General features: G+C 50.8%; 1 protein-coding gene across 3 annotated transcripts in view; it reads left to right on the forward strand.

The window, feature by feature from the left end:
• Positions 1-24,027, forward strand: part of LOC119953323 (procathepsin L-like) — a 73,776-nt gene that overhangs the window by 35,410 nt on the left and 14,339 nt on the right. For all 3 annotated transcript variants that reach the window (XM_038777483.1, XM_038777481.1, XM_038777482.1), the window contains 4 exons: positions 3,821-3,943; positions 6,121-6,321; positions 13,391-13,606; positions 15,280-15,445. In XM_038777483.1, the coding sequence (XP_038633411.1) occupies positions 3,821-3,943; positions 6,121-6,321; positions 13,391-13,606; positions 15,280-15,445 (706 nt within the window). The remainder of the gene's footprint in view (positions 1-3,820; positions 3,944-6,120; positions 6,322-13,390; positions 13,607-15,279; positions 15,446-24,027) is intronic.

Raw genomic sequence — 24,027 nt, forward strand, 5'->3', positions numbered from 1 at the left:
AAGAAACTTTTTTAAACATGAGCACTGCAGCAAAGTTCAAAGACCTCAGTCCGCCACCAACCCTTTCCTTCTAGCGAAGTCCATCGCTTCCTAGGGCGACTCAAAATAAAAATGTTGCTCCTCATATGTGACCCAAAGACGGGCAGGACATAGCAGCCCAAACTTAACCTTTTTCTTGAACCCTGGTTGAACCCTGCTCTTCTCCTGGCCACATCCGCACTCAGATCCTGGTAGATACGCAGGATGCTATTCTCTCATTTACAACTCCATGTCTGCCTGGCCCACTGTAAAATACGCTCCTTGTCCAGGTATCTGTGGAATATCACCACCATTGCCCTCGGGGAGTCCCTCACATGTGGCTTCCTCACGAACGCTCTGTGAGCCCTGTCCATCTCCAAGAGTTGGGAAAACGTCCCATCCCCCAGTAGCTTCTCGAACATGCCAGCTATGTATGCCCCAGCGTCCGTTCCTTCGGACCCCTCCGGGAGACCAACGATTCTCAAGTTCTGCCGGTGGGACCTATCCTCTAGGTCCTCCACCTTCTCCAGGAGCCTTTTCTGCTCGTCTCTCAGCATCCCCACCTCCAACTCCACTGCTGCTTGATGTTCCTCCTGCTCAGCCAGCGCCTTCTCCTACTTTCTGGATCGCCTGATCTTGAGCATCCAGTCTAAGTTCCAGCCGCACAATCGATTCCTTGATCGGGACAAGCATTCCTGTTTCTGCTTGGCGAAGCCCTCCTGTATGAATTGCATCAGCTGCTCAGTCAACTGCTGGGTCGTCGATGATCATCCGCCATTCTTTCCCCCGCTGCAGCTTCAGCCCTAGCCTTCTCTGTTCGCCTATTTCTTCCTTTGCGAGCACTTCTGGTCCACCTCTCCATGCACTGATGTAGGAATCCACTTCACAATTGCCTCCACCATCAATTTACGGAATCAAGTCTGACAGAAAACCAGGGGAATAGGTCCAAAAGTCCGACCCGAGCAGGAGCCACTAAAGGTGGGACCTACTCCTTCATAGCCGCCACCGGAAGTCCATCAGTTGCATTCTTGGACACACCCATCTCCATCAAGGATGGATCCATTTTGCATTACATTCATCCCCCACCATCTGGCCTGGGCTTGTGAAATCCTACCAACTGTCTGGTTTGAGACAATTCGCAACTCTTTAATCTGGGGTTACCCCTATCTCTGGATCTGTAAAGACTTAATTACCTGTAAATGCTTGCATTCTAAGCATTGTCTGGCATCTTTGACTTTGTCTATATGTATGTTTCTGGAACATACCTCTTCATTCGCCTAAGGAAGGAGCAGTGCTCCAAAAGCTAGTGATTTGAAACAAACCTGTTGGACTTTAACCTGGTGTTGTAAGACTTCTTACTCTACATATCATTACAACAGAGACTAGCATTTTTCTTCAAAGGGCTCATGCAAATGTCTGACTCTTGTCTGGCTGAAGACAGCTCGCATACTCTCATTGCCCAGCGTCAGTTTAATCTCTCCCGAACTAATCTTCTCTTTGGTTAGGTGTGGCCCTGAGGTCCAGTATCACTCCAGGCAGATGCACACTTTTCACAAGGGTCTGGCCGCTGGGCTCCATGTGCTGAGATCAGACATTCACAATGATTGGTTTGAGTGGTAGCCTCGGAACTTTGTGGGGGACATCCTCACTACCACGGAGAAACTGGCATGACTGATGTGTCCTGTCACTTTGAGAGAACACCAACCAATAAGCTTGCAGCCTTTCAGAGGGCAGGTTGAGGAGGCTCTGCAGAGAGCATCCAGCCTCATGTGGAACGTGGAGACAGTTATCTCAGCGGCTCTTCAGGAAGAGATCTTATGAGATCAGGGAGACATAGAATGGTTGCTAAAGTGAGATTTATTTCAGTTGCAGAGTGGGTGCTCATTAAAATAAATGGTTGCTATCTAAACGTGTCTAACACCCGTTCCCAGGCTGTGCAGCTAGTACTTCTTCACCTATCTAACCCTGCCACTAGGACCTGGTTTATCCCCAGGATCCACAGTGGAAATGGAGGCAGCCTGTTGTCTGCCACCACCCTGCTGTCTGTGTTGGACCATGAAGTAGTAGCTGGGGAGTAGTTCACCTGGAGGATCCCATTGGTGGAATTCATGTACTTATGTGGAGCGCTCCATTGATTGAAAGCTGAGGGCGGGATGAGAAAATCAGAGGCTGCCCGCCATGGATGTGGTTTGATTTCCAGTGAAAAAACATGGCTAAAAGTATGCGGCAAAAATCCGCTTGCCAAGCCTGGGCTAATCGCCACTTTTCCTGCCCAAAACCATGCTTTGACGAAAAATGGGAAAAATTAACCCACTGGTTATTAATGCCTGCTCCCCACTTAGATTGGGGAGGGGAGGGGGGGTCCCATTGGTGGAATTCAGTTCACTAGGGTGATTCTATTGGTGGAATTCAGTTGACTGGGGTGATCCTATTGGTGGAATTCAGTTCAATGGGGAGATTCCATTGGTGGAATTCAGTTGACTGGGGAGATCCCATTGGTGGAATTCAGTTCACCATGGGGATCCAACTGGTGGAATTCAGTTCACGGCGGAGATCCCATGGGTGGAATTCAGTTCACTAGGGTGATCCCATTGGTGGAATTTAGTTAACTGGGGAGATCCTATTGGTGGAATTTAGGGCTGAGATTCTCCACTACCCGGCGGGGCGGGGAGTTCCGGCGGGATGGAGTGGTGTGAACCACTCCGGCGTCGGGCCGCCCCAAAGGTGCAGATTTCTCTGCACCTTTAGGAGCCAAGCCCTAACCTTGAGGGGCTAGGCCCCCGCCGGAGTGGGTGGCATTGCGTCGGCCGGCGGAAAGGCCTATGGTGCCACGCCAGCCGGGGCCGAAGGGACTTCGCCGGCCGGCGTAAGTCAGCGCATGCACCGGAGCGTCAGCGGCTGCTGATGTCATCCCTGCGCATGCGCAGGGGAGGGGGTCACTTCCCCGTCCGCCATCATGAAGACTATGGCGAACGCGGAAGAAAAAGAGTGCCCCCATGGCATAGGCCCGCCCGCCGATCGGTGGGCCCCGATCATGGGCCAAGCCACCGTGGGGACACCCCCCCGGGGCCAGATCGCCCCTCGCCTCGCCACCCCCCCCCCCCCCCCCCCCCGGACCCCGAGCGCGCCCGTGCCGCCTGGTCCCACCTGTAAGGTAGGTGGTTTGATTCCCGCCGGCAGGACCAGCATGACAGCAGCGGGGCTTCGGCCCATCGTGGGCCGGAGAGTCGCCAGGGTGGGGCCCACCGACAGGCGAGGTGTGATTCCCACCCCCGCCGAATCTCTGGTGCCGGAGACTTCGGGAGACGGCGGGGCGGGATTCATGCCCGATTCTTCGACCCGGTGGGGGGTCGGAGAATTCCGCCCCAGTTCACTGGGGTGATCCCATTGGTGAATTCAGTTGACTGGTGTGATCCTATTAGTGGAATTCAGTTGACTGGGGTGATCCTATTGGTGGAATTCAGTTCACCTGGAGGATCCCATTGGTGGAATTCAGTTCACTGGGGTTCCACTCGGCACCTGTTAGTTACCATCGAAACCAAAAATGCAGCTTGCAGACATCATCCTCGTTATGTTGAACTATCAACGGTGATAACTTTCAGTGTGGATCTCTCTGAGTGAGAGTTTAATCCGCTTTATCTTTGTTTGTATATGAGAAAGGGATTGAGTGTAACTGCTCTGAAAGGGCTGAGAGGATGGAAATCCGACTGCAAAATGCTTTTGCACAGGGAGTTTTAAAGCAAACGTATAATTTTACTAATGAAAGATGCTAGAATCTGACTGCCTTCATGTTTTTATTCAGGAAGAAGAGACCTACAGGAGAATGATATGGGAGGACAATGTGAAATACATCGAACAGCACAATCTGGAGTACTCAATGGGGAAACATACATTTACTGTGGGAATGAACCAGTTTGGAGACCTGGTGGGTACAAGATGTCTAGTCTGGAAATAATTAGATACCAGTTATTGTGGTGCTATTACTGAATGAGATGTGATTGGTTAATGATAACACGGCACCTCATGATAACAGATAATCTAACCTCTCTTCCAATTTATGCTTCTGTCAAAACAGAATTTCCTTTTGATTTTAATATCTAAATTTATTGGGCGCGATTCTGTGATCCTGAGGCTAAGTGTTAATGCCGTCGGAAATGCCGTCGCATTTCTCGACGGCGTCGACACGCCCTCAGGATCAGCAATTCTGGCCCCTACTGGGGGCCATCACAGCACTGGAGAAGTTCACACCACTAAAGTTGCTGATCCCGGCGTCAACTGTGCGATGCGGGGTCCGCGCATGCGCAGTGGCACCGGCGCCAACTCGCACATGCGCAGTTGCTCCCTTCAATGCTCCCTTCATGACGCAACATGGCGCAGGGCCGGCGTGGAAGAAAGGAGGCCCCGAGCCAGAGAAGCCGGACCGCCGATCAGTGGGCCCCGATCGCGGACCAGGCCACTTCGGAGGCCCCCGCCGGGATCGGATCGCCCTCCCCCCCCCCCACAGGCCGCCGCCCGACCCTTCCAGGCCGAGTTCCCGCCGGCTGAGAGCAGGTGTGCACGGTGCCGGCTGGACTCAGCTTTTTAACGTCGGCTGCTCGGCCCATCTCAGGCCGAAAATCGGCGGGGGGGCCGCAACGTCGGCACCAATGGGTGACGTCGGGGGGGCGTAGCGCGATTCGCGCTGGTCACGGGGATTCTACAGCCCGGCCCCGGGCTGAGAGAATCCTGACCATTATATTTGCTCTTGTCAGACAGCCAGCACCATATGCTGGACTGCTCGTGTGTCTGCTGTACTTTCTGAATATAAATCATGGGATGGGTTCACCTGCAGTAATCCAAGTGACAATTTAAAAATGATGACAGAGTGTTGACAGTGTTCAACACACCAGCTGCATTAACTTTCCATGGCCCTAATATCCCCGCAGTGAGGGACTAAAACCCAACACTGGGATCAATGGCAATTTCAACTCCAGTGTCACATCTTGTCATTCAAATGAGGGGAAAATTGATGAGAAACAAATTGGAATGTGAATCACAGAATTCATACAATTTACAGTGCAGAAGAAGGACATTCGGCCCATCGAGTCTGCACAGGCCCTAACAAAGTGCATCCTACTGAAGCCCACGTATCTACCCTATCCCTGTCCCCATAACCCATTAACCCCACTTAACATTTTTTGGACACTAAGGGCAATTTAGCATGGCCAATCCACCCAACCCGCACATCTTTGGACTGTGGGAGGAAAGCGGAGCACCCAGAGGAAACCCACGCAGACACGGGGACAACATGTAGACTCTGCACAGACAGTGACCCAGTCGGGAATTGAACCTGGGACCCTGGAGCTGAGAAGCAACTGTGCTAACCACTATGAGTTCAAAATGGCACACCTCCCCCCAAAAGAGGCAATAACTGATTAGAGATTGGTCAATGGACACCCTTTGTTTTCTCAGGCTTGATGTGTGAAAGTCAACAATTCATGTGGGCAGGATATTCGACCATGGACAGCATCAAAACAGCTACTTTCCATTGTGGTCAGAAATGGGAACGCTGCCCAACTTTCTTCTCTACGTCCAAGGGTCCCGAGGCTAATTCTAGCCCAACTGCAGCCTGAGCTGTGAGCAGGCAATTAAGACCAGGCTGGTGATGGAATCCTGATCGGGATGGTTCACTTAATCACCAATAAACTCAGCGATTATGGGGGACCTTACCCACTCTCCTCAATGTGAAAGTGCTCTGGAAGATTTTACCAGAAGATTCTCAAATTGTTTCACACATAATGAAGCACATGAAAATAACTGCTGTCATTTTGCTTGTTGCAACCTAGACCAGAGAGATACTTTATCACCTTCAGGATCTGCACCCACCTTTATCTTGGAGTGTGCAGAAATGGATGGACCATTTTCCTGAATATCTTTATTGTAGTCAAACATTAGGCAGGAGTGTGGAGTATCAGTGCTGCTTGATATTTTAATCTCTCTTTTTGCAAAACTCAGTGAATTGATGAGAATGTGGCTCTGTGAGGTTATCCATCCTTGTCGTGCACATTCTCCATTAAACATGAATAAATTCATCACTGAATATCCCTGCATTTACCTTTCTAGACCACGAAAGAGATCAATGAACACATGAATGGATTCCGCCCAGACAAAGCTATTAACTTGGCTGAAGAAGAATTTGATGAAGGTGATGAAGATGATGTAGATAATGTTGTATTTGATGAAGATGCAGAAACTAATGATGATCTGCAAGTTGAAAATATCGATTGGCGTACTCGCAATTGGGTTACTCCAGTGCAAAACCAGGTAAAAGTTCCAAGTGATCCTTCTCATGATTAAAGCGCAAGGTTCTGAAAAATGTTGAAGTTATGAGGGTCAGCTTAAGTTTTAGATTCATTGGGCACGATTCTCCGCTGCCCACGACGGGTCGGAGAATAGCGGGAGGGCGTCCCCGACATTTTTCACGCCCTCCCGCCATTCTCCACCCCCCCCCCCCCCACGGCCGCCCCACAACACGAATCGCTGCTCGCCATTTTTTACAGCGAACAGCGATTCTCCCCAGGCCGATGGGCCGAGTTCCCAGGCCTTTACGGCTGTTTTTACGGCAGCAAACACACCTGCTTGCTGCCATCGCAAAAACGGCCGCAATATGCCCGTTCTGGGCATCCAGGGCTTCGATTGGCACGGCAGTACCATGGCCGTGCCAAGGGGGGCATGGGCCCGCAATCGGTGGGCACTGATCGCGGGCAGTGCGTCCGTAACGGACGCACTCTTTCTCCCTCCGCTGCCCGCAGGATCAGTCCGCGGGGCGGCCGAGAGAGATGATGGCCCCGCGCATGCACGGCTGACGCTTGGCGCGCGGACTTAGCGACGGTCGCTAAGGCCGCGATGCCGTGGTTCACGGGGCCCCGCTGCTAGCCCTGCCCGGGGGGGAGAATCGGGTCCCGGGAGGGGGCGCGGAGGCTGCCGTGAAACACGGCCAGTTTCACGGCAGCCTTTACGATTCGCCGCATTTGCGGAGAATCGCGCCCATTGTACTCGAGAATGCCTCTCCTGTTTGCTCGTTGCACTTCTTCATGTGTATTGGTTTGGTCAGGCACGGAGTTATTGTGTGAGTGTCATGGAAATTATAATATAGACAAATTCTTCGAGGCTTCGATTCAGGAAATTTATTTGACACAAATATTTGTGAAGAGGCCCATAGTCTGGCTAAGTAGCCATTCCACAGTACTCTGAATTATACAGTTAAAACCATTATATTTATAGTGTGAAATAAACAACTGAAAAGAGATAACACCTTGGAACATACGCAAGACGAAATACAGATATTTGCCCTTGGTTTAAAAACAACTCGAGTACGCATTTTGTTGTCCTTCGGAAGAACACATATTATCATAATAAGGCCAAGTCCAAAATAATAAGCAGTATTTTGTTTACGTTACCTGACCTACTTAGTTTTGTTCAAAAACTGTTTCAAAATATAGACAATATTCCCAGCATGCTTCGAAGTAGGCAACTCATGAATTTCCTTTCCATAGTTCCCTCCTTGTTGATCTTTTGATCAACACCTTTTAATACCTTATCGTGTCCTCCATAGAGAAGGGTGGGTTATAATGTAAGGGGAACAAGTGTATGACAGTTCCCTGTGTGATATGAGGCTGGTACCAAGGAGGCAATGTGGTTAGGGCTGTTCCCATGTTCGTACAATAAAATATCTTACGCAACATTTAAACAGTAACCATACGACACCAAGATTATAATGCCGATTATAATCCAGAACACAATCCTCTGTCCTAACGATCCTAACCACCCAAAGCCAAAGTCCAATCCCTAATTTTTATGTACCTTGTTACCTCTCTATGAATATGATCCACCAGATTATCAATTTTCTCTGAGTTATCAGGGATGTCCGTGCAACAGTCACTTCCAACAACGGCACAAGTCCCTTTGCAGCTGACAAGAAATCAAGGGCCATTCTATTCTGCAGGGCAACCTTATAGCAACCAGGGTTGGGTAGGGCGCTCTTTCCAAGAGCTGGTGCAGACTTGATGGACCAAGTGGCCTCATTTTGCACTGTAAATTCTATGACTCTAAGACCTCAGTTTCTATCTGGCTAGCAGCTTCTGCAGTATTATTATCTACCTGCTCAAGGATGTCTCGTAGTTCGCGTAGTTCGTATGCATTAGTGGCTATTCATAATGGTGGTATCATTATTCCCAGCATTTGTGCCCATGATAAAATACTTTGTGTCGTCCTGTGATGGAGATGGTCCTGCAATTGCTGAACGTGATGCACAAAAGGGACTACATGTCCCAAATAGAAGGAGCCTTCCCAATTTTCTGGTAACCAAGGGTATGCCTTACGGCCACAGATAAAATACGTACCGTTATATGCGGTCAGGTTTCCTTTGCCATCAGCCATCAATATTCTAATTGTATTCCCTTCCCAGGAGCCTCTACTGTTTGATTTTCAACTCCTGACCAATCAAAGATAAATAATCCTTTAGTTGTCAGGTGAAATATAGGGGGTTGTCAATTCAAGGTCTGATCACACTGACTCATGCCGACTGAGTGGGTCCATATGTTTTATGTTTCTTAAAGCATATACTTCCTTTTGGGACTCCAGTGTAATTGGGAAGGTTCAAACAGGACGGTTGACGTGTTAGATTAAACCTAGGCCACCACCATCCCTCAAACCGATCCATATCATATCCAGCTGATCTCCAATCTAACATATTCTGTGTATCTTCACTACTTCCTGTACTATTTCGTCTTAGGGCCCATTCTGCTATCACTTTACTGGTGAATGGGTTAGGTCGCACAGGGATGCCCTCCCCCGAGCATCTGGGAATTTGTGTACAAACCCAACAACTGGATTTATTTACCCTCTCTGCATACGAGTGAGACATGTATATTAAGGTGTTAGTATGCAACTTACCCTCGACATGATGTTGGATTAATATGATAATACATAAGAACAACAGTGCCGTCATTCTCTTCAGGTCAGCGTTTCGCTAGTACTCTCAAAGTTCCGTATGATGTAATTTACACCGAGTTGCGTGGATCCCATCTGACTTTTCATTTACTTTAATGGCTGTTCAGGTTGTTAGCAGCATTGGTAGGGTCCTTTCCACCTAGGAGAAAAAAATCTTTGTTTAATGCTTTCACATATCTCCAGGTTTAAAGGTGTATTTCCCTCTTTTGGTTGCATCTGAGCCTGACGCACCTTTTCATGTTTCTTTTTCAGCGGTTTCGCATATGGCCTGGGCATATTTTAGTGATGCCTCATCTGTCCATATTAAGGCTACTGCCGCTGGAGTCATTGGGGGTTTAGATCCAGTTGTCTTGGGGCGTCCCATTAATATCTCATGCGGGGCTTAGTCCATGTTGCGATTTTTCTAATTTCTTAGGGCATATATTACTGTACGTATGGCATCTGGCCATAGCAGCCCCTTTTGTTGACACACTTTTGTTGTTACTGCAGTTTTGATTATTCCATTCGCCCTATCCACCATTCCTGAGGTTTGCGGCTGATAATATATATCCAATTTCCAATCAAATCCCATGGCTTCTTTTAGGGCTTTGGCCAATTTGCTAGTGAAATGAGTTCCCCTGTCACTGTTAATACCCATTGGTATCCCAAATCTAGGTAATATTTCCTTTAACAGAATATTGACTACTGTTCTAGCATCATCTCTTTTGGTTGGAAAAGCCTCTACCCACTATGAAAACATGTCAACCAGCTGGTTTAGCACAGTGAGCTAAACAGCTGGCTTCTAATACAGAACAATGCCAGCAGCGCGGGTTCAATTCCCGTACAAGCGTCCCTGAACAGGTGCCGCAATGTGGTGACTAGGGGCTTTGCACAGTAACTTCATTGGAGCCTACTTGTGACAATACGTTATTATTATTATTCTGTCCACTATCACCAGCATGTATTTAAATCCTTTAGCCATTGGCATGTGTCATCCCTCCTTTGCCCACATGACCCTGCCATGGGCAAGGTGACACAGAGGCAAGAACAGACATCTGGGGTATACTGCTCGGGTATCTGGGTGGATCCAGATTTGATGTTTGTTCTAATAGCAACACTTTTAGCCAAGAGCGATGCTCCTGTCGCGAGGCTTGCTCCTGTGCCTGTTTTAACTTGGTTCTGTTATGGTGGATGGAATTTCAACTGCAGCTGCTTGTAGTTGTGGCTGCTATTTGACAGCCCATTCTTTTGCTATTTTATCAGCAAATCTATTTATCAGCAAACCAGCTGCTGTGGCCAAACCAGCTGCTGTGGCCAAATGAGCTTCTGTGGCCAAACCAGCTGCTGTGGCCAAACCAGCTGCTGTGGCCAAACCAGCTGCTCTGGCCAAACCAGCTGCTCTGGCCAAACCAGCTGCTGTGGCCAAACCAGCTGCTGTGGCCAAACCAGCTGCTGCGGCCAAACCAGCTGCTGTGGCCAAACCAGCTGCTGTGGCCAAATGAGCTTCTGTGGCCAAACCAGCTGCTGTGGCCAAACCAGCTGCTGTGGCCAAATGAGCTTCTGTGGCCAAACCAGCTGCTGTGGCCAAACCAGCTGCTGTGGCCAAACCAGCTTCTGTGGCCAAACCAGCTGCTGTGGCCAAACCAGCTGCTCTGGCCAAACCAGCTGCTCTGGCCAAACCAGCTGCTGTGGCCAAACCAGCTGCTGTGGCCAAACCAGCTACTGTGGCCAAACCAGCTGCTGTGGTCAAACCAGCTGCTGTGGCCAAACCAGCTGCTGTGGCCAAACCAGCTGCTGTGGCCAAACCAGCTGCTGTGGCCAAACCAGCTGCTGTGGCCAAACAAACTGCTGTGGCCAAACCAGCTACTGTGGCCAAACCAGCTGCTGTGGCCAAACCAGCTGCTGTGGCCAAACCAGCTGCTGTGGCCAAACAAACTGCTGTGGCCAAACCAGCTGCTGTGGCCAAACCAGCTGCTGTGGCCAAACAAACTGCTGTGGCCAAACCAGCTGCTGTGGCCAAACCAGCTGCTGTGGCCAAACCAGCTGCTCTGGCCAAACCAGCTGCTGTGGTCAAACCAGCTGCTGTGGCCAAACCAGCTGCTGTGGCCAAACCAGCTGCTGTGGTCAAACCAGCTGCTGTGGCCAAACCAGCTGCTGTGGCCAAACCAGCTGCTGTGGCCAAATGAGCTTCTGTGGCCAAACCAGCTGCTGTGGCCAAACCAGCTGCTGTGGCCAAACCAGCTACTGTGGCCAAACCAGCTGCTGTGGCCAAATGAGCTTCTGTGGCCAAACCAGCTGCTGTGGCCAAACAAACTGCTGTGGCCAAACCAGCTGCTGTGGCCAAATGAGCTTCTGTGGCCAAACCAGCTGCTGTGGCCAAACCAGCTACTGTGGCCAAACCAGCTGCTGTGGTCAAACCAGCTGCTGTGGCCAAATGAGCTTCTGTGGCCAAATGAGCTTCTGTGGCCAAACCAGCTGCTGTGGCCAAACCAGCTGCTCTGGCCAAACCAGCTGCTGTGGCCAAACCAGCTGCTGTGGCCAAACCAGCTACTGTGGCCAAACCAGCTGCTGTGGCCAAACCAGCTGCTGTGGCCAAACCAGCTACTGTGGCCAAACCAGCTGCTGTGGCCAAACCAGCTGCTGTGGCCAAACCAGCTGCTGTGGCCAAACAAACTGCTGTGGCCAAACCAGCTGCTGTGGTCAAACCAGCTGCTGTGGCCAAACCAGCTGCTGTGGCCAAACGAGCTGCTGTGGCCAAATGAGCTGCTGTGGCCAAACCAGCTGCTGTGGTCAAACCAGCTACTGTGGCCAAATGAGCTGCTGTGGCCAAACCAGCTGCTGTGGCCAAACCAGCTGCTGTGGCCAAATGAGCTGCTGTGGCCAAACCAGCTGCTGTGGCCAAACCAGCTGCTGTGGCCAAACCAGCTGCTGTGGCCAAACCAGCTGCTGTGGCCAAACCAGCTGCTGTGGCCAAATGAGCTGCTGTGGCCAAACCAGCTGCTGTGGCCAAACCAGCTGCTGTGGCCAAACCAGCTGCTGTGGCCAAACCAGCTGCTGTGGCCAAACCAGCTGCTGTGGCCAAACCAGCTGCTGTGGTCAAACCAGCTGCTGTGGTCAAACCAGCTGCTGTGGCCAAACCAGCTGCTGTGGCCAAACCAGCTGCTGTGGCCAAACCAGCTGCTGTGGCCAAACCAGCTGCTGTGGCCAAACCAGCTGCTGTGGCCAAACCAGCTGCTGTGGCCAAACCAGCTGCTGTGGCCAAACCAGCTGCTGTAGCTGTAAAAGTCCAAGTTAGGACCTGTTGTATACAGTCAAAGGTGCTCTGGGCCAACATGGACACTGCCGCCCCAGTATCCAACTCCATGTGCCCATCACCTGTACTGGGACCCAAATGGGGGCAACATGATGTGCCACTGTGTGCCTTCATTTGGTTCATCAACGTGAAAACTTTGCTCTGGAGGTAGATGCCCACCCCAGGGCACCTAAAAAGATGTGACCCTGTTGTCCGTGGTAGTGTCTACCACTGACATAAGGCTCACCCTCCTGTAGTTCCCTGGATTATTCTTGCTACCCTTCTTAAACAAAGGAACAACATTGGCTATTCTCCAGTCTTCCAGGACATCACCTGAAGACAGTGAGGATCCAAAGATTTCTGTCAAAGCCTCAGCAATTTCCTCTCTAGCCTCCTTCAGTATTCTGGGTTGATCCCATCAGGCCCTGGGGACTTACCTACTTTAATATTTTCAAGACGTCCAACACCTCGTCTTTTTGGATCTCAATGTGACCCAAGCTATCTACACACCCTTCTCCAGACTCAACATCCACCAATTCCTTCTCTTTGGTGAATACTGATGTAAAGTATTCATTTAGTACCGCGCCCATTTCCTCTGGCTCCACACATAGATTCCCTTGCCTATCCTTCAGTGGGCCAACCCTTTCCCTGGCTACCCTCTTGCTTTTTATGTATGTGTAAAAAGCCTTGGGATTTTCCTTAACCCCATTTGCCAATGACTTTTTGTGACCCCTTTTAGCCCTCCCGACTCCTAGCTTAAATTCCTTCCTACTTCCCTTTTATTCCACACAGGCTTCGCCTGTTCCCAGCCTTCTAGCTCTGACAAATGCCTCCTTTTTTTTGACGAGGCCTACAATATCTCTCGTTATCTGCACTTTCTTATTAAATTATTCTGCAGTGGATGATGCCTCAAGTCTGAAAAGCAAGATTCCAGACACAGCACTCCCAACCCTGACACTCACTGGTCCCATGAGCTTCCGAGAAACCTCAGAAAGAAGATCAACTAACATCCTCGGTGTAAATCTGTACTCCACCCGACAAGAAGTGGAAAGAAGGTCTTATATTTACATCAGGATGTTTTTAATGTAATTTTATTTCTGTCATTTCCAGGGAAACTGTGGTTCTTGCTGGGCTTTCAGCGCGACCGGTGCCATCGAAGGACAGTGGGCTAAGAGACATGGACAACTGATTTCCCTGAGTGAGCAGAACCTGGTTGATTGTGACAGTGGAAATGATGGATGTAATGGTGGAACTCTCTGGAAAGCGTTTCATTACGTGAAGGAAAATGGCATCAACTCTGAAAAAACTTATCCATACACTGGTCAGGTAAATCTCTTATAAATGTGGTTCCGAATTCGCCAGATGCAATGAGCATGCTTTTCTGGACCAGAGGCCCCCCCCCCCCCCCCCCCCCCTCCCCCCCCCTCTCTGGCCAGGATGGGTCATCATTGGCCGGGCTGGATGATCCAAGGGAGTCATTATTGGCGGGTCTGGGAGATACAGGGCGTCACCATTGGCAGGACTGGGAGATCCGGGGGGGGGTCACCATTGGCGGGACTGGGAAATCCGGGGGGGGGGGGGTCACCATTGGCGGGACTGGATGTTCCGGGGGGGTCATTATTGGCAGGACTAGGAGATTAGGAAGAGTCAGCATTGGTGGGACTGGGAGATCTGAGGGGGTCATTATTGGCAGGACTGGGAGATCCAGGGTGTCACCATTGGTGGGACTGGGAGATCCGGGGGGGTCACCATTGGCAGGACTGGGAGCCCGGGGGGGGGGGGGGGGGGGGGGTGTCACTATTGACGGGACTGGGAGATCCGGGGTTGTCACCATTGGCAGGACTGGGAGATCCGGGCAGGTCACCATTAGCGGGATGGGAAATCCGGGGGGGGTCACCATTAGCGGGAATGGGAGATCCGGGGGTCACTATTGTTGGGACTGGGAGATCCGGGCAGGTTACCATTGGCTGGACTGGGAAATCCGGGGGGGGGGGTCACTATTGGCGGGACTGGGAGATCGGGGGGTCACTATTGGCGGGACTGGGAGATCGGGGGGGTCACTATTGACGGGACTGGAAGATCCGGGGGGTCACTATTGGCGGGACGGCGGGAGATCCGGGCAGGTCATCATTGGTGGGACTGGGAAATCCGGGGGGGTCACCATTAACGGGAATGGGTAACCGGGGGTCACTATTGGTGGGACTGGGCGATCCGAGCAGGTCACCATTGGCCGGACTGGGAAATCCTGGGGGGGTCACCATTAGCGGGAATGGTAAACCGGGGGTCACCCTTGGCGGGACTGGGGGATTCGGCTGGTCAGTATCTTCCTCATATGGTATTCGACAGCAGAGCCCAGTCCAAATAGAATGGAGGCTGACATCCTGCTTTGGATCAATTCTCCCCTGAGGAAGCTGCTCCCAGGTATCCACAAATGTCATCGTCTAACCAGCCTGAGGGAGGGAGAGAGAATCACCTTTCAGGAAGGGACTATCTCTCCCTCTCTCTATGGTTGCAATCCACACCCGGCAACATCTGGTTTGATGAAATATACCCCGACTCCTAACAACAAACTCAATGCAGGGTGTGGGGAGAAGGAGGGGGAGGGGGGCAGAGGGGGGAGGGAGAGGGGGGAGGGGAGGAAAGGGGGGTAGGATTTTAAATCCCACCCTGTGTTCCTGGAGCGGGGTAGGATTTTAAATCCCACCCTGTGTTCCTGGAGCAGCACTAAATGCAGCATTGATGAGAAGGTAACTGAAGGACACACTTTGACCAAAATCTTCCCACCAGAAGGCAAGAAGGAGATTCTTCAATATTTACCACATTGTCCCGTTTTCATTTAAACATGGGAACAAAAGACATGTCTTCAATGTCTGAAGCACGGTATCATTTTTAATAACCAAGGGGGTGTTAAAGATCCTGTAAAGATATCATTGGAACTTCGAGAAACATCACATTGTATTCATGAACTTTTAACTTTTCACATTTTCTTTAACTCTTAGAGTAATTTACAATGCAAATTTCAGAGAAATAAAATTGCTGCCAGAATCAATGGCTACAGATCAGTTGGTCAAACTGAAAAAGCTTTAAAAGACGCAGTGCATTCCATCGGACCAATAGCTGTTGCTGTTGACGCAACTCACAAATCCTTCCATCTTTATCGTGGAGGTAAGAAACAGAAGCTGTAGATGATCCACATCAATCAGCCTGTTAACCAACTCTAGATAAAATATTAAAAATCACACATCCACACACACACTTCCTGTTAACATTTATTATTAATTATTTTTCAATATTTATACTGGGGATGTTTGTACCCCTTCACCTCGTTCATGTTTTATACCCCCTGTTCTCCACACCCTCCAGTGCTTTCAAACATCATGGGGTTAAAATTGGAACAGGCTGGTAACCGAGTGCAGGAATCGTGATGGACAATTGATCTATTCGTAGTGATACAGGCAGCTCAGAAACTTGGTGCTGCTGCTAATTTCACTGGTCATGATGACCAGCTCAGTGCTGACGTGCTGCTGAGGGTCTGCAACCCTCAGCAGGGTCCAGGTTCACTTTAAATCAAAACAATTGAGTTTAAGGTCACTAAAAGCTTAAATATTTTCAGAGCTTAACCTCTGATCCAAACACTCTGACCGAGCCCACCTTCAGTCTTTAAACCCACAATCCCTGCTCTGTCCTCACAAGTCTAAAAAAACCCTCCCCAAACCCACAAGGACACCCAGACACAGAAACTCTCCCTGTCCCTCACCCTCCACTGTGTTGTCACTTTATTATCAAACCACAAGCAGCGAGTATGTTTCTTGTATTGACCAAATGACCACACAACCAGTATGTTAGTTCAAAAGAGAGTTTATTATTGAACACAAGACTTATCTCTCTGTGCAATGATACATACGTCTACGTATTAAACTACACCTATCAACTAAGATGACCTTTACTTAACTTCTGGATGACCGGCTCTGTGCTGGTAGATAAGGCCTTTATCTGAGTCCCCACGTGTTTCGGCTGGAAATCATCAGGTTTGTCTCAGCTGCGGCTCGTCTCTCTCAGATAGTGATCGCAGGTCTTGAACTTGGCTGGTTGTTATGCTGCAGTTGGTGTGGGCACAGGCCGGTCCCAAAAGATGCTGATCTCTAGTGGGCAGGGCCTCTTATCCTTCTTCTCCTCCGCGCCCTTTTGGGCGATCCTAACTCAGGATCCAATGGATCGATGGGGTCTCAATCACACTGATCGATACCGGCCAATTAGGGATGGGTTCCTTCATCGCTGGGCGGGTCTTAGTCATTATTGTTCCAGATACATATGCCTTTCCAAATAGGGGGAGGTGGCATCAGGGAGTCTGCTACTGTTGCTATTCCTTAATTTGAGTCTATTGTCCTGGGGAAATTGATGATTGACCTTTAACAGGTGCATGTTTCATTTCAGTCTCGTTTTCCTTTGCTCAATACACACGGGCTGTGCACTGTCTGTGTCCTGACTTGACCACAATTCCCATTATCCTTTGTGGGCGGCCATTTTAGATGGCCACATATCCATCCTCTTGATCCTGAACGCAAAGCGTGGTGGATCACAGACTCGAGCCCATGTCTATCTTATTGTGCCGGCCACCTGTCAGTTCAGGTCCTACTCTACTCTAAAATTCATTGCACAGTTTACCTAATTCATTACTATTACATACAGTTTCTCAAAATTAATTACATTGCTAATTATTATTTTATCTTTAAATTAAATTCATACCAACATCTCATTTCTAACTAACCTCTAAGCTAACCTACACTCATGCTGCTTGCTCACACATTAAATAACTTTATTTACAACACAGGATTTAAAGCAGCATCACCTCATTCATTCTACTTATCCTTGTAACTAAAGAAAACATAAATGGCTCATTTCAGCAGCAGTTGGTACATTCGCTTATAAATTGACATTCCTAGGATACCTTGGTTTTTATTGAATTCCGAATAGGACAGCTTGGACCATGTAGATCTGAAGGTGGGAGGTTTTTGCCTTCCATTTACGGAGTTGGAATGTGAGGATGACAATATATATTACTGCAATCAGGAGGAGGGTCTTGACTACGTAGGAGAGCAGGTTCCATTTTTTCAAAGTTTTCCCACCAGGTTGGGGTTTTGGTCTTGATCTCGAACTGTTGCTGGGTGGTGTCCTGACTAGAGGTGATCTGTGGGGTGGTGGTGGTGTTTGGGGCTGGCTTCTGTCCTAATCTAATTGTGTGCATTACTAAGTTACCTTTAGTTGGTGTCCCATGGCAGTTTTGTCCGATTCCTAATGTGTTCCCTGAGCTTCTCTTTAAACATCCAATTTCGTGGCAGCTTTCATCCGTAAGTTCCCACCAATCCCGTTTTCCATTTGTGCTGATGCAAGATGTAGATGTGTTCCCGTTGGGTCTTTTGTACGTTGCCTTTTGATTATTACACCCAAATAGGATGCTTCTGTTGGTTTTACCCATAATGTCCCGTCCTCACATTCCTCTGCACTTGATAGAATGAACCACAGGTGTCCAGCATGGAGTAAGTTTGTACGTTGTTGCTCACGGATTTCAGTAAGTCCAGCGATGATCAGTGTGTAGAGTAGGGATCCTGAATTCATTCCGTATGTCGTCTGTCTTTTGTCTTTTTCCGTTTGTTCCTAGGGAATCAAGCATAGTATTGTGTTATTATTTTTGGTTAACATCTGTGTTTTGATGCTCGATCAATGACTCCAGAAGCGAGATTGGATGACAATTGAAGGCTTTATTGGACTAGATGTTTCCCCCAGCAGCGCAGGTACAGAATGCAGCAGCTGGGGATACTCCGCCTTACTGGGCGGAACCAGCAGGCAGGCTTCACCAATGATCTTGCTGTCTCAGGTACCTCCCACACCAATGGTCTTACAGCATCAACCTGCGTACCGTAATACCCCTAATATTGACTCCCACATGTTTATTGATCTTTCTCTCTTAATTCCAATTACCCTTTATGATTGTCACCATGTTTGACTCCCCCATTTTTTTTTCAATAATGCATTTTGGAGAGAGACCAGAAATGCAAATCCAAAGTGCAGAAGTCAGTGTTCGAGTATCTCACAGTTTGTGTGGTCGATGTTTGGAGTGGGTGGATATTTTCTTCGACCAGTCTCCATCTTAAATCACAACCATGGGAGGTTGAGGCTTTGCTTAACTAGCTGAATTTTAGGGTGGCCAGCTTTATAAAGTTTCGTCCCAGGGGCAGAGAGGGATTCCGTGTATAGCTGCAGTAATCAGCAATCGTTGTGACTAACGTGTAAATAGTAGGTGGGAGTGACCGAAGGGGTCTGGAGAAAGGTGGAAGAGAAAAGGGTTTAAAGTGTGGAGCATTGTGGAACACATTCTTGATCCGACAACCAAACAGAGGGAATAGCAAGTTGGACGTGAAGATTAGGACCTGCCCAAGGCAATGAATTGTGCAGGAAACCATTCCAGCAAATTTGAGGGTTACATGGGATGTCTATGGGCCACTGTGCGTCACGAAAGGGTGTGTTCCCATGTCGGGCGGGGGAAATGCCGTTTCTCCACTACCCGAGCTTTACTTGACCAGTTTTTGGAGTCCTCAGGTACGGCGGGGATTAGTGCCGTGTCTCCCCACCTGGGTGACCATGACGGAGGGGAAGAGTTTATATTCGTGTGAATCCTTTCTGCATGGGGATAGCAAGCCTGTGCTCACAGGTCGTGTGTTCAACTGTACAAAGAAATTCTTGAGCGATGTGGTATCGGGCCGACATGAATTGAAACCATGCGTCAAAAAGAGAGGTGAGGAAAAAGAAGAAGCAGCAGAGGGCGGGCAGGCTCCATCAGAAATTGGACACCTTAATTCTTAGTAGGCGTCCACTTGTCATCATCTGGACACCTCAGATATTTGCGTACATCAATTGTTCCATTAAATCATTTCCCAGAAGAGGCTCATTGTCTGAATCATCTGTACCTCCTGGCTGCCAGACTCGCATCTGCAGGTTCATACCGTTACTTTGATGTTTACCACATGGGCCTGTGAATTGTCTGATCCATCAATCGTACCAATCGGCGACAGGGGTCACGGTGCCATAGTGGGGGATCGGGGTTGTGGCGTGTCAGACAGTAGTCATGATCTGAGGTCCTGGAAGTGGAAGCAATGCTGTGAGGGGAGGGCGGTTAAGTCGCTGGGGGGCTCCAGTCAGGCATGGGGCCTAATTGAACCAAGTCATTACTCTGGGGGCTGGGATAGCTGAATTCAGAGAGATCAGTAAGTCACCAAGGTTACTAGTCAAATCCAGGAAGTCATCGTCCGAGTCTAGTTCAAGTGCAAAGACTGCATGTATGGGCGGGGTTAAGGGAGAGGTGTCGTCATGAGGGCGGAGTGGTTGGATCGGGGAGGGGTGTCTTCTTCAGTGGGCGGGGTATCATCATCTCCCATTGCCAAGGTGACGTGGTGGGCGTGGTTACGTTGGGCCGTAGGCTTTGAGTTGGTTGATGTGGAACCAACCAGTCTTACCATTAGGTGCACTATTTTGTAAACGGCAGGGCTTTCTTTGTCAGAAATGGAGTAGGGGCCTGCGAATTTAGGGGCTAGGAAGGAGTTTGGATTGTACAGCGAGATCATAACTTGCTGGCCGACTGTGTATTCTATGGGTGATCCTTTCGTCAAAGCTGGCTTTAATCTGCCTTTTCCTAGCGCCTAGTCAGACAGCAGCAGCCAGTTGTGCTGCTTTAATGTTTTCTCTGACCTGTTGCACTGCTTTTTCGTGGGTGAGAGCAGTTACTGCTGGGTTTGCCAAATCGAGGCCGAATAAATATTCAATGCCTTTCATGAGTCTCCCTGTCATGAGCGTGTCGGGGGTGCAACCTGTGGAACTGGAAACCGTGTTTCTAATGAACATGAGGGTGAAGGGAAGTACTGCGTCCCAAGTGGTGTTGTTCTGCTACACTGTCTTCCTAATCATCTTTTTTAAAGTGCGGTTCATGCGCTCTACTGTACCGCGAGACTGGGGATGGTATGATATGTGGAACTTCTGTTTAATGCCAAATATTGTCATTACATTCTGTATTCTCCGTGCACCAGCGGGGCGGGCCACTCCAACGCCGAGGAGTGGCGTGAACCACTCCGGTGTCGGGCCGCCCCGAAGGTGCGGAATCCTCCACACCTTCAGGTGCTAGGCCGGCATTGGAGTGTTTGGCGCCGTGCCAGCCAGTGCGGAAGGGCTTGGCGCCACGCCAACCGCCGACGAAGGGCCTCCGCCGGCCGGCGGGAGTTGGCGCATGCGTGGGAGTGCCAGCATGTGCTGGCGTCATCCCAGTGCATGTGCAGAGGAGTTCTTCTCCACACCGGCCGTGGCGGAGGTTGACAGCGGTAGGTGCGGAGGGAAAGAGTGCCCCACGGCATAGGCCCGCCCGCGGATCGGTAGGCCCCGATCGCGGTCCAGGCCACCATGGGGGAACCCCCCGGGGCCAGATCGCCCCGCGCCCCCCCCCCCCCCGAGGACCCCGGAGCCCGCCCGCGCCACCAGGTCCCACCAGTAAGGGACAACCTCCAATTTACGCCAGCGGGACATGCATAGAACGGGTGGGACTTTGGCCCATCGCGGGCCGGAGAATCGCTGGGGGAGCCCGCCGACCGGCACGGCGCGATTCCCGCCCCCGCCAAACCTCCGGCGCCTGAGCATTCGGCAGACTGCGTGGGCGGGATTCACACCGCCCCCCCCCCCCACCCCGCTGATTCTCCGACCTGGCGGGGGGCGTCAGAGAACCCCGCCCCAGGGCCGCGATTCTCCGCTCCCCACGCCGAGGGGGAGAATCGCAGGAGGGCCGAGCAAATCACGCCACGCCGCCCTGGCATCCCCCGCCATTCTCCCATCCCCCAAAATGGCATGTCGCGTTTTGCGACACGCCGCTCGGAGCATCGCCGCTCGCCATTTTTCCCACCGGCGTGAACATCGCGCGACAGGTAAGTGTGGGGCCTGTAGGGGGCGGAGAGAGGATCGAGCACCACGGGTGTGCTCATCAGATGTCGGGCCCGCGATCGCTGCCCACTGATCGTCGGGCCGGCGTCTCTAAGAAACGCACACTTTTCCCTCCGCCGCCCAGCAAGATCAAGCCGCCATGTCTTGCGGGGCAGCGGAGGGGAAGACGGCAACCGCGCATGTGCGCGTTGGAGCCGGCCAACCTGCGCATGCGTGGCTGACGTCACTTAGGCGCCGCCGGCCGCGTCATTCTCGGCGCGCCGCTTTGACGCAAGTGTCAAAGCCCGGCACCTGAGATTCGCGTAACGCCACTCCTAGCCCCTGGGGGGGGGGGGGGGGGGGGGGGGGGGGGGGGTGGAGAGATTAGGGGGCGAGGATGGCTTGCGACGCCAGAGTGAAACACTCCGGGTTTCACTCCGGCGTCGACTGTTTCTCTCCGTTTCGGAGAATCGCGCCCTGGTTTCCCGTTGCCTGCACATGGCTGTAGTGACTTGGGGATAAAGGGGCCTTTGTACTGTTTGGCTGTAATGATCTGGTACCCATGTGGGGTCCCTGTATATTGCAAATTGTTGGCTAAAAATGTGTGGGTCTTGGTACGTTTCACAGAGATGTCCCTTCCTTGTAGTAATAGTGTCCAACGAGCTGCTCTGACCTGGCGAACTGAACCGTCCTTTAATCTGCCGTCTAACAAAAGCTGAGTGGGGGTTAGCTCGGTGAGAATAGTGACTGGCTTGAGGACTGTAATATATGCGAAATACTGAACTGCCCAAAAGACTGCAAGCAGGTGTCGTTCACAGGCGGTAAATCCCTGTTCTACGGGGTCTAAAACTCTGGAAGCATAGGCCACTGGTCCTAATCGGTCATGTTGTTCCTGTCGGAGTGCTGCTGATAGTGTTTTGTCGGAGATTGCTACTTCTCTGGCATAGAGCAAGTCAGGGTCGTGAACTTATAAAGCGGGGGCTGGTCCTAAGGAGCGCTTTAAATCATTGATGGCATCTGTGTGCGGCGGATGCCAATTCCAGGGTTCTTTTTTTTTAACAAACATTTTATTGAAGTTTTTCTTTGGCATTGTAACAACAACAAAATCAACTATGTACATAACAAGGAAAATATTAACAAAGTGCAAATACCACCGCCCACTCCCTCAGGTCCTACCATCATTTAACCCCCTAATCTATGCTAACCTAACCCCCCCTCCCCCTTCTCCTGACGATTAATTCTCTGCGAGGAGGTCGACGAATGGTTGCCACCTCCGTGCGAACCCTAACAGAGACCCTCTCATGGTGAACTTAATTTTCTCCAGACAGAGGAAGCCAGCCATGTCTGAAAGCCAGGTCACCGATTTCAGGGACTTGAACTCCCTCCATGCTAGTAATATGCGCCTCCGGGCTACCAGGGAAGCAAAGTCCAGAACATCTGCCTCTTTCTCCTCCTGGATTCCCGGATCCTGCAACACCCCAAAAATCGGCACCTCTGGACTCAGTGCCACCCTCGTATTTAAAACCGTGGAAATGGCATCGGCAAACCCCTGCCAAAATCCCCTAAATTTTGGACATGCCAGGAACATATGGACATGGTTCGCTGCCCTCCCCCCCCCCTCCCCCCCACCCCCACACACTTTGCACACTTATCCTCCACCCCAAAGAATCTGCTCATTGGGCCGCTGTCATGTGAGCCCGATTAACAACCTTAAATTGGATCAGGCTGAGCCTGGCACATGTTGCAGTTGCGTTGACCCTACCCAACGCGTCGACCCAGAGGCCCTCCTCTATCTCTCCCCCCAGCTCCTCCTCCCACTTGTGCTTCAGCTCCTCAATCTGCGTCTCCTCTGAACCCATAAGCTCTTTATATATGTCAGAGATGCTCCCCTCTCCGATCCATCCTCTAGAAACCACCCTATCCTGAATCCCCATTAGCGACAGGAGTGGGAAGGTTGGCACCTGCCTCCGCAGAAAGTCCCGCACCTGGAAATATCAAAATGCATTTCCCCCGCCAATGAGAACTTCTCCTCCAGCGCCCTCATACTCGGGAAGCTTCCTTCTGTAAACAATTCCCCATTCCTCTCAATCCCCGCTCTCCGCCAAATTCGAAACCCCCCCGTTCATCCTCCCCGGGGCAAACCAGTGATTATCACAGATTGGGGACCATACCGATGCCCCCTCTGTGCCCACATGTCTCCTCCACTGCCCCCAGATTCTCAGGGCCGCCACCACCACTGGACTGGTGGAGTACCGCGCCGGCTGGAACGGCAGAGGTGCTGTTACCAACGCCCCCAGACTTGTGCCCTTACAAGAAGCCGCCTCCATGCGCACCCATGCCGGCTCACCTCCCACCAGCCACCTCCTCACCATGGTTATGTTAGCTGCCCAGTAGTAATTGCTGAAATTCGGCTGCGCCAGCCCTCCACCCCCCCCCCCCCCTCCCCCCCGACTCCGCTCGAGCATTGCCCTCTTCAATCACAGGGACTTCCCGCCCCCCACGCAAAGCCCACAATAATGTTATTGATCCGCTTAAAAAAGGACCGCAGGATGAAGATGGGGAGGCATTGGAAAATGATTAGGAATCTCGGGAGGACCGTCATTTTTACCGATTGAACTCCGCCCGCCAGAGACAACGGGAGCGCATCCCATCTCTGGAAATCCTCATTCATCTGATCCACCAACAGGGCCAAGTTCAATTTATGTAGCTGGTCCCAATCCCGTACCACTTGGATACCCAGGTATCTGAAACTGTCCCCTACCAATCTGAATGGTAGTTCCCCCAGTTGCCTC

This window comes from Scyliorhinus canicula, chromosome 18 (assembly GCF_902713615.1).
Source record: "Scyliorhinus canicula chromosome 18, sScyCan1.1, whole genome shotgun sequence".
Lineage (NCBI taxonomy): Eukaryota > Metazoa > Chordata > Chondrichthyes > Carcharhiniformes > Scyliorhinidae > Scyliorhinus > Scyliorhinus canicula.